Genomic DNA, 16,297 nt, shown 5'->3' on the forward strand with positions numbered 1-16,297 from the left:
AAAAAAAGAGAGAGATGAAGAGAAAGATAAGATGAAAAGGGAGGAACAGAGAGGCCGGGGAAGTAGGGAGGAACCTCATTCCTCATATTTAGAGTGGATAAGGTATGTGTCTATCAAGCCCTATAGTTGGGTTTAGGATGGGTAAAGTGGTACTTTAAGTGGAACTCTGGGTTTGGTTTGGTCTTGTGTAGAAGTATAGTATTTCCTGCGTTCAGAATGGAGAGAGTCAGATTGGCCAACAATATCCCCTTGCCTTTTCTTTTTGCTCTGAGAATGTGGAACTCACAGCATGGTGGACCAATAATCAATAAACCAGCATGCTACTATGTAAAACCTGGCCACTCTCAGTGTGTGCACGTGAGTGTCTAATATGTGTGTGTGTGTGTGTGTGTGTGTGTGTGTGGTGTGTGTGTGTGTGTGTGTGTGTGTGTGTGTGTGTGTGTGTGTGTGTGTGTGTGTGTGTGTGTGTGTGTGTGTGTGGGTGTGGTGTGTGTGTGTGTGTGTGTGTGTGTGTGTGTGTGTGTGTGTGTGTGTAGGGAAGTTGACACCAGGACATCACCAGTGAGGTTTAGCTACAGTGGGCTGTTTCAGACATGACAACCTACATGATATTAACCCTGTGATGATTACTGTAGAGTGAGCTGTTTTTTTCATAACCCTAACCCAACATTCTCATCATCGATTCATAAACAAATAATGCTGTTCATTTAATTCATTCAGCCTACCTCCTGGAAGTGAATCTTACGAATACAGGAACTTGATGATTTGTTGACATCATGCCATCATTGGATATCATTTAATGCTAAATTCACGTTTATAATGTATTGAACATCAGATGGAAATTAAATAGCTGAGAAATACTTTCCACCCTAAGACCCGTAAAAGGGGTACAGACAGAAGGACCAATACAAAGGGTACAGACCCAGAAAGGACCCCTACAGAAGGGTACAGACAAAGGACCCATACAAAGGGGTACAGACCAGAAGGACCCCTACAAAGAGGGCAGACCAGAAGGACCCATACAAAAAAGCGGGTACAAGACAAGAAGACCATAACAAAGGCGGTACACGAACCAGAAGGACCATACAAAGGCGGTAGCAGCACAAGAAGGACCAATACAAAGGGGTACAGACCAGAAGGACCCATACCAAAGGGGTACAACCAGCAAGGACCCATACAAAGGCGGTACAGACCAGAAGGACCAATACAAAGGGGTACAGACCAGAAGGACCCAATACAAAGGAGTACAGACCAGAAGGACCAAATACAAAGGGTACAGACCAGAAAGGACCCATACCAAAGGGGTACAGACCAGAAAGGACCATACAAAGGGGTTTACAGACCTAGAAGGACGCCATTTACAAAGGGGTCAGACCAGAAGGCCCATACAAAGGGGTAGCAGACCAGAAGGACCCATACAAAGGGGTACAGACCAGAAGGACCCCCATCAAAGGGGCTCAGACCAGAAGGAAAAAAAACCCCCCCCCAATTAACAAAGGGGGTTTTTAAAAAAACAAAAAGAAAAAAAAACCCCCCCAACCAGAAAAAAAAAAAAAAAAAAGGGAAAATAACCCCCCCCATAACAAAAAAAAAAAGGGGGGGGTTTTTGTTGGTTTTTTTTTTTTAAAAAAAAACAAGACCAGAAAGGACCCATACAAAGGGGTACAGACCAAGAAGGACGCCATACAAAGGGGTACAGACAGAAGGACCCATACAAAGGGGTAGCAGACCAGAGGACCCCTACAAAGGGGAAGATGGATCCTTTGTTGTAAAGTGTTGGTTTCTAGGTGCTTGGGTTTTGTTTTCAAGCTCTGGCTCAATTGAGGTGTGTGATTGTGGTGTGTTTATTAGATAAGAGTGAATCTGACCGTCCAGGTTTGAGTGAGTGAATGATGAGTTGTGTGTTTTAACTCCGGCCAGAGCAGCTCTGACCCGTGTTAGATTACACAAACACCAGGCTTTTACCCGTTCGCACAAGAGAAAGAGAGTTAGAGGAAGGGAGGGAGAAAGAAGAAATAGGGACGGGGTCCATTTTCATCCCGCCAACCAACTATCGCGCTACGCGATAGTGGACTGGACAACGTAGTGAGACGAGGAAAACCCTGGTCGCTCTCTTCCCAGGACGGCGCACACACACACACAACCACACACACACACACCAACAACACGCACAACACACACACACACACACACACCACACACACACACACACACACACACCACACACACACACACACACACACACACACACGACACACACACACACACACACTACACTTGCTATGGTGTCAGTTGACAGGATTACTGTTCCTGACTATATCATTGATGAGAGGAATAGGGTCATTGTCACAAGTGATAAGTGCTATTGACAGGAGGTGTGAGGAAAGAAAGTGTTTTCGTGTTCTTGTGCACACAATTGGATTTGTATGTGGTGTGTGGTGTGTGTGTGTGTATGTGTGTGGTGTGTTTGTGTGTGTGTGTGTGTGTGTGTGTGTGTGTGTGTGTGTGTGTGTGTGTGTGTGTGTGTGTGTGTGTGTGTGTGTGTGTGTGTGTGTGTGGTGTGTGTGTGTGTTGTGTGTTGTGTGTGACAGAGCGACGCAGAGTCCCTATGCCTTCATTGATCATAGGGAAAAGTGTAGTCAGCACTTTTGGGCTATAGAGGTCACTTCATCACAACTGTACATTACATTATGTATGATTCACCATTGCTGTACGCTATGAACGTGACTGTAGGTGTTGACATCACACCACTATTCTTCTATACAATGTGTGTCCAAGACCTGAACGTTGGAGTCTAATCGTGTTTTATTCTCTAAGCAGTGAGGCTGTATTGAGACTGGGGCAGGGAACTGGAGCTGACCTTTACAACACAGCAGGAGTTCTCCACTCTTCTCTCTCTATTACTGTCTCTCTCTCTCACACACACACACACACACACACACACACACACACACACACACACACACACACCACACACACACACACACACACACACACACACCACACACACACACCACACACACACTGTAATGTACAATGGCAGTCCCCTGTCACGTTGCACTCGGCTGTGGAGAGTGAATGCCACTCACAGTAGCTCTTATACAGTTTTAAAAATACAAAGAGAGAGGAGAGAGAGAGAGTGAGGAGTGAGACAGAGAGGAGAGAGAGAGAAGTGGGAGAGAGAGGAGTGAGACAGAGAGAGATGAGGGAGAAAAGCAGAGAAAATGTGGGACTGCTCTTATGGTAGATAAATCGCCCACCACACAGCATACACACTCTCCCCACTGCTTTATTCATTTAGTAATGTTCATTGGCGAGGGTAGGGAAATACATTTCATCAGCCACCAGGCCCAGGCTCCCTCTGAGAGCAGGAAAGGCGAGGGGAAAGACCCCTATCTAAATATGGATCAGGAACTGGATGAAAATATAGAAATGTCCCCTCTCATTTCTGCTCCTGTGTGTTATCTTCTTTCCAGAGTTGAAAAAATTGACAAAGCTTCTAAAACAATAAGGAGAGACAGAGAGGAGAGAGATTGAGAGGAGAGAGCTAGAGAGGAGAGAAACAGTGAGGAATGAGATAGTGTGATAGAGACAGTGAAGAGTGAGATAGAGAGGAGTGAGACAGTGAGGAGTGAGATAGAGAGGACAGAGACAGTAAGGAATGAGATAGAGTGGAGAGAGACAGTGAGGGGTGAGACAGAGAGTAGAGAGACATTTAGGAGTGGGATAGAGTGGAGAGAGACAGTGAGATAGAGAGACAGTGAGGGGTGTGACATAGAGGAGAGAGACAGAGGAGTGGGATAGAGAGTAGAGAGAGTGAGGAGTGAGATAGAGGAGAGAGACAGCGACGGGTGAGATAGAGAGGAGATACAGAGAGTAGTCAGATGGAGAGAGACAGATGAGTGAGATAGAGAGAGACAGAGGAGTGAGATAGACAGAGGAGTGAGATAGAGAGAGACAGAGATGACTGAGATAGAGAGAGAGAGACAGTGAGGAGTGAGATAGAAGAGAGACAGGGAGGAGTGAGATAGGAGAGAGACAGGGAGGAGAGAGACAAGGTGAGGTAGTGAGAGGAGAGAGACAGAGGATTGAGATAGAGAGAGACATTGAGGGGATGATAGACAGAGAGTGGAGAATAGAGAGATGACATTGAAGGCTGAGATAAGAGAGACAGAGGATTGAGATAGAGAGAGGACTTGAGGGCTGAGATAGACAAGGAAGTGAGATAAGAGAGACATTGAGGGCTGAGATAGAGATGAGAGCAGGAGAGTTGAGATGAGAGAGACAGAGGAGTAGTCAGATAGAGAGAGACAGAGAGTAGTCAGATGAGAGAGAAGAGAGTAGTCAGATAGAGAGAGACCGAGAGTGAGTGAGATAAGAGAGAGACAAAGGAGTGAAATAGAGAGAGACAGAGGAGTGAAATGAGAGAGACAGAGATATAGTCAGATAGAGAGCAGGACAAGAGAGTATGTCAGATAGAGAGAGACAGAAGTGAAGCGAGGAAGTGAGTGAGATAGAGAAGAGACAGGCTGATGGAGTGAGATTCACGGAGAGATATGGAGGAGTGAGATAGACAGGAGAGAGACAGTGAGATAGAGAGGAGAGAGACAGAGGAGTGAGATAGATAGAGACAGATGCGTGAGATAGGAGAGAGACAGGGAGGAGTGAGACAGAGAGGAGTGAGACAGTGAGGAGTGAGATAGAGAGAGAGAGAGATGAGTGAGATAGAGAGACAGAGCGGAGCGAGACAGATGAGTGAGATAGAGACAGAGGAGTCAGATAGAGAGAGACAGAGAGTAGTCAGATAGAGAGAGACAGAGTAGTGAGATATAGAGAGACAGTGAGGAGTGAGATAGGAGAGAGACAGAAAGAGACAGGGAGGAGTGAGATAGGGGAGAGACAGGGAGGAGTGCGATAGGAGAGGGACAGGGAGGAGTGAGATAGGAGAGAGACAGGGAGGAGTGAGACAGTGAGGCGTGAGATAGAGAGGAGAGAMACAGTGAGTTAGAGAGGAGAGAGACAGAGAGGAGTGAGATAGACAGAAACAGATGAGTGAGATAGAGAGGAGCGAGACATATGAGTGAGATAGATAGTGACAGAGGCGTGAGATAGAGAGAGACAGAGAGTAGTCAGATGGAGTGAGATAGAGAGACAGGGAGGATTGAGATAGGAGAGAGACAGGGAGGAGTGAGATAGAGAGACAGTGAGGAGAGAGACATTGAGATAGAGAGGAGAGAGACAGTGAGGAGTGAGATAGAGAGGAGCGAGACAGAGAGTAATCAGATAGAGAGAGACAGAGGAGTGAGATAGAGAGAGGAGTGAGATACAGAGAGGAGTGAGATAGAGAGGAGAGAGACATATAGGAGTGAGATAGAGAGGAGCGAGACAGATGAGTGAGATAGATAGAGACAGAGGCGTGAGATAGAGACAGAGAATAGTCAGATAGAGACATAGGAGTGAGATAGAGAGAGACAGTGAGGAGTGAGATAGAGACATAGAGTAGTCAGATAGAGACAGAGGAGTGAGATAGAGAGAGACAGTGAGGAGTGAGATAGGAGAATGACAGGAGGAGTGATATAGGGGAGAGACAGAAAGAGACAGGGAGGAGTGAGATAGGGGAGAGACGGGGAGGAGTGAGATGGAGGAGTGAGATAGCGAGGTGTGAGACAGAGAGGAGACAGGAGCTTCTGCAGATGGAGGATAATTCAATATGAATGGTTACCAGTGGTGAGACTGTGATTAGGGCTGAATGGGCGTCAGGCAGGGACAACACAGTTCACACACATTGGGAGTAACTGGCTCCATCTGAATACACACTTAGCCTTCTAGCTAGCTCATAGCCTTTCTGTCGTCCTCCCTCTTCATAATTCTGTTTCTCTCCTTCTATCTTCCTCCCTCTCTCCAGCCTGGTCTCTGAATACCTCTTAATCCCGTTGCTGAGGAAAGTGCTGAGGGTACGGAGATGTGTACCTGGGAGAGTCAGAGGCAGCATGTATCATATTTATATAATTTAGCAGACGCTCTTATCCAGAGGGACTTACAGTAGTGAGTGCATACATTTTCATTCATACTGGTCCCCCTTGGGAATCAAACCCACACCCCTGGCATTGCAAGCACCATGCTCTACCAACTGAACTACATGGGGACATGTTCTGTTTAACATGCTGTATGTAAGCACTATCCCGTTGACCTGGCATCATCCCCCAGTTATTTTAGCCTTTAGCCGTACCCTTATCCTACTCCACCTCTGTTCCTCTGGTGATGTAGAGGTTAATCCAGGCTATGCAGTGCCTAACTCCACTCCCATTCCCAGGCGCTATCATTTGTTGACTTCTGTAACCGTAACAGCCTTGGTTTCATGCATGTTAACATTAGAAGCCTCCTCCCTAAGTTTGTTTTTTATTCAACTGCTTTAGCACACTCTGCAACCCAGATTGTCCTGGCCCATAGTCCTGAATCTGGCTCAGGAAGACCACCAAAAACCTGAAATTTCCATCCCTAACTAATACATTTTCCGCAAGATAGAACTGGCAAAGGGAGGCGTTTTGCAATCTACTGCAGAGATAGGCCTGCAAGAGTTCTGTTCATACTATCAGGTCCTGTACCCAAACAATTCGAAGCTTTACTTTTAAAATCCACCTTTCCAGAAACAAGTCTCTGCACGCAGTTGCCGCTTGCTATAGACCACCATCTGCCCCCAGCTGTGCCTGGACAACCATATGTAAATTGATTATCGCCCATATATCTTCAAGAGCTTCGTGCTGCTTAGGTGACCTAAAGGGACATGCTTAAACTTCTTTGGCTTGCTAAGCCCCCGACGTCGGTACAACTTATGACAAGAGCCGCTCAAGCTGCAGGGCGCGAAAATTCAAATAAATATTTTTTTAGAAATATTTAATTTCCAACACATTAACAAGTCCAATACAGCACTTGAAAGATAAACATCTTGTGAATCCACCAACATGTCGATTTTTTAATGTTTTAACCAGGCGAAAACACCGAACGTAATATTTTAATGTTTCTCACCACCAATACACAAAAAAGGACAGACATTTTTTCACAGCAAAGGTAGCATGCACAAAACCAACCTAACTAAGCGCAAAACCAACCCAAACTAACCAAGAATACAACTTCATCAGATAAGCTTATAACATGTTAGTTCAATAAATCTAATGTTTTGTTCGAAAATGTGCATATTTGAGCTATAATCTGTTTTTACATTGGCAGCTACCATCAACAGATTCCGTCAGAATAGCAACCGAAGCATGCCAGAGATAATTACAGACACCAACAGTCAAATATTAAATACTCATCATAAAACATTTCTGAAAATATATGGTGTCCGCAAATGAAAGACAGGCATGCTTGTGATTCCAGCAATATTTCCGATTGATTAAGTGTTTTTTAACAGCGGAAAACACAATATAGCATTATATTAGCTTACCACAATAGCCAGAAACACAAGCCATTTACCTGCAGCGAAAGTTAGCGATCGTAACAAACCAGCAAAAGATATATAATTTTTGACTAACATTGATAAGCTTCATCAGATGACAGTCCTATAACATCAGGTTATACATACACTTATGTTTTGTTCGAAAATGTGCATATTTAGAGCTGAAATCAGTGGTTATACATTGTGCTAACGTACCATCTTTTTCCCACAACGTCCGGATATATTTCTGCCACTCACATATTCTGACCAAATAACTATACATAAACGTTACTAACAAATACATGTTGTAAAGGAAATGATAGATACACTAGTTCTTAATGCAATCGCAGTGTTAGAATTCTAAAAATAACTTCATTACGACATCCAGCTTAGTTATAGCGAGAGAGTGCCCAAAATCTGGGGGCAAACTACTAGTACAACATGTTTGACAGATATATGAAATAGCATCATAAAATGGGTCCTACTTTTGATGAGCTTCCATCAGAATGTTGTACAAGGGGTCCTTTGTCCAGAACAATCGTTGTTTGGTTTTAGAACGTCCTTTTTCCCTCTTGAATTAGCAAGCACACTAGCCAAGTGGCGCGAAGCTCTCCTTCCTGAACAAAGGCACACAATGCAACACGCCTAACGTCCCGAATAAATTTCAATAATCTAATAAAACTATATTGAAAAAACATACTTTACGATGATATTGTCACATTTATCAAATAAAATCAAAGCCGGAGATAGTAGCCGTCTATAACGACAGCTTTCCAGAAGGCAATCCCAGGTCCCTCCTCGCACTTTCCAGGAAACAGGAAATGGGTGACACGTCATGCCAAGAGCATTTATTCCACCTCAGACCAAGATAAACACTCCATTTATTCTCTCACTGCCTCTTGACATCTAGTGGAAGGTGTATGACGTGCATGTATACTAATACGTATCATGCCCATTTATAGGCAGGCCCTAGAACAGAGCATCGTTTTCAGACTTTCCACTTCCTGGTCAGGAAGTTTGCTGCCAAATGAGTTCTGTTTTACTCACAGATATAATTCAAACGGTTTTAGAAACTAGAGAGTGTTTTCTATCCAATAGTAATAATAATATGCATATTGTACGAGCAAGAATTGAGTACGAGGCCGTTTGAAATGGGCACCTTTTATCAGAGCTACTCAATACTGACCCTGCAGCCCAAACAGGTTAACACCCCGGCCATCCTACAATCTATGCTTGATGCCCTCAAACTCTCACAAATTATCAATGAACCCACACAGGTACAACCCCAAATCCATAAACATGGGCACCCTCATAGATATCATCCTAACCAAATTGCCCTCCAAATATACCTCTGCTGTTTTCAACCAAGATCTCAGCGATCACTGCCACATTGCCTGCATCCGTAATGGGTCTGCGGTCAAACGACCACCCCTCATCACTGTCAAAGGCTCCCTAAAACACTTCAGCGAGCAGGCCTTCCTAATTGACCTGGTCCGGGTATCCTGGAAGGATGTTGACCTCATCCCGTCAGTAGAGGATGCCTGGTCATTCTTTAAAAGTGCCTTCCTCACCATCTTAAATAAGCATGCCCCTTTCAATTTTTTTTAACCAGGAACAGATATAGCCCTTGATTCTCTCCAGACCTGACTGCCCTTGACCAGCACAAAAACATCCTGTGCCGTTCTGCATTATCATCGAATAGCCCCTGTGATATGCAACTTTTCAGGGAAGTTAGGAACAAATATACACAGGCAGTCAGGAGAGTTAAGGCTAGCTTTTTCAAGCAGACATTTGCATCCTGTAGCACAAACTCAAWAACAGTTCTGTGACACTGTAAAGTCCATGGAGAATAAGAGCACCTCCTCCCACCTGCCCACTGCACTGAGGATAGGAAACACTGTCACCACCGATAAATCCACTATAATTGAGAATTTCAATAAGCATTTTTCTACGGCTGGCCATGCTTTCCACCTGGCTACCCCACCCCGGGCAACATCCCTGCACTCTCCACAGCAACTCGCCCAAACCTCCCCATTTCTCCTTCACCCAAATCCCAAATAGCTGATGTTCTTTATTAAAGAACTGCAAAACCTGGACCCCTACAAATCAGCCTGGCTAGACAATCTGGACCCTCTCTTTTTAAAATTATCTGTCGAAATTGTTGCAACCCCTAATACTAGCCTGTTCAACCTCTCTTTCGTATCGTCTGAGATTCCCAAAGATTGGAAAGCAGCCGCGATCATCCCCCTCTTCAAAGGGGGAGACACTCTAGACCCAAATTGCTACAGACCTATTTCTATCCTACCCTGCCTTTCTAAGGTCTTCGAAAGCCAAGTCAACAAACAGATTACCGACCATTTCTAATCCCACCGTACCTTCTCCGCTATTCAATCTGGTTTCAGAGCTGGTCAAGGGTGCACCTCAGCCACGCTCAAGTTTCTAAACGATATCATAACCGCCATCGATAAGAGACATTACTGTGCAACCGTATTCATCGACCTGGCCGAGGCTTTTGACTCTGTCAATCACCACATTCTTATTGGCAGACTCAACAGCCTTGGTTTCTCAAATGATTGCCTCGCCTGGTTCACCAACTACTTCTCTGATAGAGTTCAGAGTGTCAAATCGGAGGGCCTGTTGTCCGGACCTCTTGCAGTTTCTATGGGCGTGCCACAGGGTTAAATTCTCGGGCCGACTCTCTTCTCTGTATACATCAATGATGTCCCTCTTGCTGCTGGTGATTCTCTGATCCACCTCTACGCAGACGACACCATTCTGTATACTTCTGGCCCCTCTTTGGACACTGTGTTAACTAACCTCCAGACGAGCTTCAATGCCATACAACTCTCCGTCCGTGGCCTCCAACTGCTCTTAAATGCAAGTAAAACTAAATGCATGCTCTTCAACTGATCACTGCCCGCACCTGCCCGCCCGCCCAGCATCACTACTCTGGACGGTTCTGACTTAGAATATGTGGACAACTACAAATACCTAGGTGTCTGGTTAGACTGTAAACTCTCCTTCCAGACTCATATTAAACATCTCAAATCCAAAATTAAACCTAGAACCGGCTTCCTATTTCGCAACAAAGCAACCTTCACTCATGCTGCCAAACATACCCTCGTAAAACTGACCATCCTACTGATCCTCGACTTCGGCGATGTCATCTATAAAATAGCCTCCAACACTCTACTCAACAAATTTGATGCAGTCTATCACAGTGCCATCCGTTTTGTCACCAAAGCCCCATATATCACCCACCACTGCGACCTGTACGCTCTCGTTGGCTGGCCATCGCTTCATACTCGTCGCCAAACACACTGGCTCCAGGTCATCTACAAGTCTCTGCTAGGTAAAGCCCCGCCTTATCTCAGCTCACTGGTCACCATAGCAACACCCACCCGTAGCACCCACTCCAGCAGGTATGAGGTATCTCACTGGTCACCCCCAAAGCCAATTCCTCCTTTGGCCGCCTTTCCTTCCAGTTCTCTGCTGCCAATGACTGGAACGAACTGCAAAAATGACTGAAGCTGGAGACCCATATCTCCCTCACTAGCTTTAAGCACCAGCTGTCAGAGCAGCTCACAGATCACTGCACCTGTACATAGCTCATCTGTAAATAGCCCATCTAACTACCTCATCAACCATCCTGTATTTATTTATTTATCTTGCTCCTTTGCACCCCAGTATCTCTACTTGCACATTCATCTTCTGCACATCTATCATTCCAGTGTCTAATTGCTATATTGTAATTACTTCGCCACCATGGCCTGTTTATTGCCTTACCTCCCTTATCTTACCTCATTTGCACTCACAGATTTTTATTTTCTTCAACTGTATTATTGACTGTATGTTTGTTTATTCCATGTGTAACTCTGTGTTGTTGTATGTGTCGAACTGCTGTCCTTTATCTTGGCCAGGTCGCAGAACAAAAGAGAAGACCTAGAAATCTTTTGACCAGACAGTACAGCTGTTCCATTAACCAATTTAACCTCCTGTAGTTCTATTTGTTGTGTTAACCTGTCTGTTCTCGCTGTTTCTGTCTGTCTGCAGTGACGTTGTTGGACTCCATGTCTGCTCTGGGAGACCTGGGCTGGGAGGCATACCCTGCAGAGGGGGTGAGTAACACTGTGACGTCTGAGGCAGCCATACGGGATCCCTTCAACCCCGATCCACACGCGCACACACACAGACACACAGCGGGAGAGAGAGACAGAGAGAGAGAGGGGGAGAGCGAGAAATAAAAAGAAAGAGAGAGAGATGTATGACCAAATATATGACCATATTAGAGACTCGTATTTCCCTCAAATTACACAGACCCACAAAGAATTTTAAATCAAATCCAATTTTGATAAACTCCCATATCTATTGGATGAAATACCAGTGTGCCATCATAGCAGCAAGATTTGTGACCTGTTGCCACAAGAAAAGGTCAAGCAGTGAAGAACAAACACCGTTGTAAATACAACCCATATTTATGTTTATTTATTTTCCCTTTTGTACTTTAACTATTTTCACATTGTTACAAAACTCTATATAACCATAATTTGACATTTGAAATGTCTCTAGTCCTTTGGAACTTTTGTGAGTGTAATGTTTACTGTTAATTACTGATTGTTTATTATCCATTTCACTTGCTTTAGCAATGTAAACATGTGTTTCCCATGCCATCGAAGTCTTTGAATTTTGAAGAGAGAGAGAGAGAGAGAGAGAGAGAGAGAGAGAGAGAGAGAGGAGAGAGAGAGAGAGAGAGAGAGAAGAGAGAGAGTGAGAGATGACTTCTAGCTATAATCTGGAGTCTGGAGGGGAATTTAACAATTATTCGCTGGGCTTCGTTTTTTTTGCAGCTGCGATTTGGGGTAGGGGTGCATATTGTTATGTAACACCGGCGTTGGGTTGTGTAACAGGTTTGTGATTTGGGGAGGGGTGCATATTGTTACGTAACACCGGCGTTGGGTTGTTAACAGCTGTGATTTGGGGGGGAGTGCATATTGTGTTATGTAACTGGTGTGTTGGGTTGTGTAAACAGGCTGGTGATTTGGGGAGGGGGTGCATATTGTTATGTAACGCCGGCGTTGGGTTGTGTAACCAGGCTGTGATTTGGGAAGGGGGTGCATTATTGTTATGTACGATGGCGTTGGGTTGTGTAACAGGCGTGATTTGGGAGGGGGGTGCATATTGTTAGGTAACGCCGCGTTGGGTTGTGTAACAGGTGTGATTTGGGCAGGGGGTGCATATTGTTATAGTAAACACGGCGTTGGGTTGTGTAAGGCATGTGATTTGGGAGGGGGTGCAGTATTGTTATGTAAACCTGCGTTGGGTTGTGTAACAGGGTGTGATTTGGGGTAGGGGTGCATATTGTTATGTAACACCGCGTTGGGTTGTGTAAACGGCTGTGATTTGGGTAGGGGTGCATATTGTTATGTACACCCGGCGTTGGGTTTGTGTACAGGGTGTGATTTGGGTAGGGGGTGCTTATTGTTATGTAAACCGGCGTTGGGTTGTGTAACAGGCTGTGATTTGGGTAGGGGTGCATATTGTTATGTAACGGCGTTGGGTTGTGTACAGGGTGTGATTTGGGCAGGGGGTGCATATTGTTATGTAAGGCGTTGGGTTGTGTAATAGTGTGATTATTGGGGAGGGGGTGCATATTGGTTATGTAACCAGGCGTTGGGTTGTGTAACAGGGTGTGATTTGGGCAGGGGGTGCTATTGTTATGTTAACCCGGCGTTGGGTTTTGTAACAGGCTGTGATTTGGGAGGGGGTGCATATTGTTATGTAAACTGGCGTTGGGTTGTGTAACAGGCTGTGATTGGGAGGGGGGTGCATATTGTTATCTACACAGGCGTGGGTCGTGTAACAGGCTGTGATTTGGGAGGGGGTGCATATTGTTATGTAACATGGCGTTGGGTTGTGTAACAGGCTGTGATTTGGTGAGGGGTTGCATGTTGTTAATGTAAACTGGCGTTGGGTTGTGTAACAGGCCTGTGATTTGGTGAGGGGGTGCATTTGTATGTAAACACTGGCGTTGGGTTGTGTAACACGGCTGTGATTTGGGGAGTGGGTTGTTCCATGTTGTTATCGTAACATGGACGTTGGGTTGTGTAACAGGCTGTGATTTGGGGAGGGTGCATATTGTTATGTAACACCGGCATTGGGATGTGTACAGGCTGTGATTTGGGGAGGGGTGCATATTGTTATGTCACACCGGATGGGATGTGTAACAGGCTGTGATTTGGGGAGGGGTGCATATTGTTATGTAACCGGCATTGGGTTGTAAACAGGCTGTGATTTGGGGAGGGGGTGCATATTGTTATGTAACACGGCATTTGGGATGTGTAACAGGCTGTGATTGGGGAGGGGGTGCATATTGTTATGCACCGGCATTGGATGTGTAACAGGCTGTGATTTGGGCAGGGGGTGCACATATTTATGCTAACACTGGGTTGGGATGTGTAAACAGGCTGTGATTTGGGGAGGGGGTGCATATTGTTATCTAACAGGCATTGGGTTGTGTTAACAGGCTGTGATTTGGGAGGGGTTGCATATTGTTATGTAACAGGCATTGGGATGTGTAACAGGTGTGATTGGGGAGGGGGTGCATATGTTATGGTAACCAACGGCTTTGGGATGTGTAACAGGCTGTGATTTGGGAGGGGGTGCATATTGTTATGTAACACCGGCATTGGGTGTGTAACAGGCTGTGATTTGGGAGGGGTTGCATATTGTTATGTAACACGGATTGGGATGTGTAGGCTGTGATTTGGGGAGGGGTGCATATTGTATGTAACACCGGCATTGGGATGTGTAACAGGCTGTGATTTGGGCAGGGGGATGCATATTGTATGTAACACCGGCATTGGGTTGTGTAACGCAGGCTGCTGTGAAGGCAACAACCCGGGGATATAGAATGCCAGAGTGATGCCTCGTTAAAACACAAGAAGAGGAATGGAGAGAAGGAGTGAATGAATGAATGAATGAATTAATTATTAAATTAATGAATGAATGAGATGAATGAAAAGGCATTCGGCAAGAAAATTACATAGGGATGTAACGTAGAAACCAGCTGAAGAGAAAGAGAGAGTGAAATCTTGAGTGTTTCCTTTCTTTAACTGACGGCACTCCATTGAATAGTTTCAGTGTGATTTCTACAACTGATAGTTTGCTGACAACACCAAAGTTGTGGGTTCTAGCATTAAAATACTACATGTACATGTTATACAACTTAAAATAAATACGTATTTCAATAGTTGGGGAAGCTTGATTGCAACCTCAATCAAACAGTGACAGTTTGACGTACACTGTATGTATTTGACCAAGTGTGGATAACAGTTTGATAAAGACACAGTATCTAACACCCATCTTGGATGATTCAAGGCTCCTGCTTGTGACATGGCTGAGTGCTTAGATAGGAGAAGAGTTACAGGTTACTTACATCAGAATGCAAAGGACACACAGGCTGGCTGAGTCACTCCACAGCACAAAGATATCAACAGGCTGGCTGAGTTACTCCACAGAAACAGGCAGATAAACAACATGCTGGGCTGAGTCACTCCAGAGAAACAGGAGATAACAAAAGGCATGATGATATCTCTCTTACTGTATTACCCTGCTGAGGTAACCTGAGGAAAATAGAGCAAGAGAGAGAGAAATGAGGGTGGAGAGAGAGTGAGGGATATATATACACACATATATATATATATATAGTATATATATATATTATATATTATATATATATATATATATATATATATTATATAATTAACAGTTGAAGTCGAGGTTTCATACACTTTAGGTTGGAGTCATTAATCTAATTTTTAAAATCATCCACACATGTCTTGTTAACTTCTCTTGGGTGGGGGCAGCATTTGGATTTTGGATGAAAAGCATCCCAAATTAAACTGCCAGCTACTCATCCCAGAAGATAAGATATGCATATCATTATGAGATTTGGATAGAAACACACTCTGAAGTTTAAAACTGTTTGAATCATGCCTGTGAGTATAACATAACTTTTAGCAGGCGAAACCCGAGGACAAACCATTCAGATTCTTTTTTTTGGGTCCACTCTCTTTTCATTTTCATTGGGAAACCAGAATTTCTAAGGACTTGCAGTTCCTACCGCTTCACTGGATGTCAACGTATTTAGAAATTGGTTGAGGTTATTCCTTTGTGTAATGAAGAAGTACGGCATCTTGAAGGAGGGTCACTCGAAGTGTCTGTTTGTAGAAGCCGCATGACCAGAAGCTAGTGTCGTGTCTTTGTGTGCCGGATTAAGTGCGATGACATGCTATTCTATAAATCCTTTCTCCGTAATAACTATTACCTGATTGAGCTAATCATGTAAATGTAATAACTAGAAAGTCGGGGACCACAAAATAATATTTATAGAGCTGTTATCTTCTGAATAACTCTTAAAGACCTGTAATATTTTACATCAATAGCAGTCAATATTAATCGTCACCTTATTTCAGTCTCATCTGAAAGTTGAAATTCTGTTATTTCACGAACCCTGGCTAACAAGTTGAATCAGCATACAAAATTGGGTTTAATTATTTATTTACTAAATACCGTACTTAACTCACACAGAATTACACATACACATAATTAATCTTAACTTGATTAAAATTACGTCATACAAGGAAACGTCCCTAGCGGCGGAAACAGATATGACAGCTTGTTACACACAAGAAAAGGGGCTGGGTTTGAGTGAAAAAGCGGGAAGACTGAGGCAAAGGGCGAAGCTGTGCTATCGTAAATACAATATTTATGCATTCTAAAATTACAGCCCATTTGGAAAAGGAAAATGCAATACAATATTTTTCTCTGAGCTGCGCTTCGGTAGGTTGGGTTTGCCAGTAG

At 44.3% G+C, this 16,297-nt stretch overlaps 1 protein-coding gene across 1 annotated transcript in view; it reads left to right on the forward strand.

The window, feature by feature from the left end:
• The window catches only part of LOC111956432 (ephrin type-A receptor 3-like), a 150,729-nt gene that overhangs the window by 39,168 nt on the left and 95,264 nt on the right, over nt 1–16,297 (forward strand). The window contains 1 exon segment of the mRNA XM_070436642.1: nt 11,489–11,553. Within this exon segment, the coding sequence (XP_070292743.1) occupies nt 11,489–11,553 (65 nt within the window).

This window comes from Salvelinus sp. IW2-2015, linkage group LG32 (genome assembly GCF_002910315.2).
Source record: "Salvelinus sp. IW2-2015 linkage group LG32, ASM291031v2, whole genome shotgun sequence".
Classification (NCBI taxonomy): domain Eukaryota; kingdom Metazoa; phylum Chordata; class Actinopteri; order Salmoniformes; family Salmonidae; genus Salvelinus; species Salvelinus sp. IW2-2015.